This window comes from Camelina sativa, chromosome 13 (assembly GCF_000633955.1).
Source record: "Camelina sativa cultivar DH55 chromosome 13, Cs, whole genome shotgun sequence".
In the NCBI taxonomy this organism is placed as follows: Eukaryota; Viridiplantae; Streptophyta; class Magnoliopsida; order Brassicales; family Brassicaceae; genus Camelina; species Camelina sativa.
This window is the reverse complement of record NC_025697.1, coordinates 5659285-5661383: the sequence shown is the minus strand read 5'-3', so window position 1 is coordinate 5661383 and position 2099 is coordinate 5659285. Positions and strand designations below refer to the sequence as shown.

The following is a 2099-nucleotide window of genomic DNA, read 5'->3' as shown; positions in this document are numbered from 1 at the left end:
ACTAAAATTCCTAGCAGATACCAACCTTACACCCTCAAAGTCTCCTTCCAAAACAACCCGATGTAGGTTGTTAGGGTTATCCTGAAAGACCCCTATGTTAGTAGGGCGAGTTGCTTCTACAATGTTTACTTCACATATTTTGGTAATCCCACTACATCATACATGGTTCATAAAATTGTTAGGCGAAAGAATACAGGCATGAAGACACCAACAATCTTAGTTGTTGCTGCTAAATTAATTTTTAACACAAGTGAAAGGGTCTTCTTTAGAAGCAATGAAAACAGGGAGACAATAAAATAAATAAATCTTAGAGACTTAAAAATCTTACTTATCGGGGCTTGCTGAAGGGCTACGTGGTATCTCTTGTAGATGACGAAGAAATGTAGCAAGCATGGCATTAAAGGTTGGTCTTTTCGACGGTTTAAACTGAAGACATTCACCAATCATTTTCCATAGTTCTCGAGGAATTCCCACACCCACTATGCGTTCATATTGTGGTGGTACTTTTCGGGCTTTCACAACAGCTTGAAAAATTTCTTCTCTACTAAGACCATCCCACCTGTAAAATTAAGTGATAGTTAGCACAATGGCGGACTCAAAACACAAATGAAATATCCAGTAGGAAGAGGCTTCACATACGGAGTGGATCCAGTGCACATCTCTACTAACGTACAACCAAAACTCCATGCATCCGACTCTGGAGATACACCACTTGCATCCTCCCAAAAAAGTTTTTTTACTGGCCCCCAAGCCTCTGGTGCAGTGTAGTGTGGACTGAGTGTTACACAGTCCGCGTATAGAGTGAGCTTCGAGGAATCATACTCTGGTCGAGTTTTCTGGCATGTTGGCTTCTTTAGGATGGGAGCGAGCCCATAATCAGAAACCACAGCATTGCCACTTGCATCTAAAAGAAGATTGGACGGTTTTATATTCATACATATAACACCTGCTGCATGGAGTTCTGCAACCCCTCGAGCAACATCAGCCCCATATCTACATTTGGTATAAATTTTAACATCACAACAAGAGCAATGGAATAAGACATATGTTGGTCACTGAAGGAATATTCTAAGTTGAAAACTTAAAAACAAAATGAGCACGATATGAAGTGGATAATACAAAATACTCATTTACTCATTAGTGCATTCAATTTAACAGTCCCCTAGACGCTATACAAATTAAAACAGAAAATGGGGGGAAAGTCAAACAAATAAATTGGAGGTAGTATTAGAACCAAGAAAACAAGATAAGGTGCATCTTTAGATGAAGCGTCGTTTGATATTTCAAGATACAACAATTCACACAATTTGATATGTTAGTTCTTTCAAAAATCACTGGACACGGGGAACATACCAATTGCCAACAAAACTTAACAAAAGAACAGCCCATTTTTGAAACCTAACAAAAGTATAATCCGCATATGATTCCACCACGAAGATATCTTCCAACAATAAGACTCAAGGCTTCCACTACTAAAAAGGTAAGGACTAGGACAAAAAGAAACGTGGCTGCAGCTGGTAATGACAAAGAGATATGACAACTACTTCAAGTTGTCTCCTCGCTTAAGAGAATCAGAGTACTCGGCACCAGAACATACAAATGTAAAGCTATCTTAGCAGATTCTTTCGAAAATGACACCAGGTTTTAGTTGCCTTTTTCACTAAAATCTGCGCACTTCCTATATATTTCTAACAGCAATTTCGGGCTTACTCCAGTAGTTTCCAATTGTGAATCAGGCAATCAAAGTTCGATACTTTAAGCACAAAATGATGACAGTAAAAAGGCAGAGACTAGGCAAAGAAAGAGAAGGCAAAGAGGAACCTTAAAATCTGCTCCAAAGTGAGCCTGCCTTCATTGCGTTGCATCTCAGACTGAACAGACCCATAACACCTGTCCATCAAAAGACAAAGAGATCCCTCCATCTTCACAACCCCATGGAAAGTACAAACATTCCTACACCACATGGACGCTCTCCGCAAGCTCTCAAGCTGTCCCTGCATCCAATCTACATCCATATCCTCCGTCAAAGTCATCTTTTTCACCGCCACACGGTGCTTACACCTCCCACCGCCGCCTGCAACAGTGGCATCCCACATCTC

The 2099-nt window shown here is 40.4% G+C and overlaps 1 protein-coding gene across 1 annotated transcript in view; it reads right to left on the bottom strand.

Annotated features, from left to right (window-relative positions):
* The window catches only part of LOC104705603 (E3 ubiquitin-protein ligase KEG), a 10107-nt gene extending 8011 nt beyond the window's left edge, over positions 1-2096 (bottom strand). The window contains exons 1-4 of the mRNA XM_010455130.1: positions 1822-2096; positions 640-993; positions 329-559; positions 26-151 (exon numbers count right to left, since the gene is read on the bottom strand). Of these exons, the coding sequence (XP_010453432.1) occupies positions 26-151; positions 329-559; positions 640-993; positions 1822-2096 (986 nt within the window). The remainder of the gene's footprint in view (positions 1-25; positions 152-328; positions 560-639; positions 994-1821) is intronic.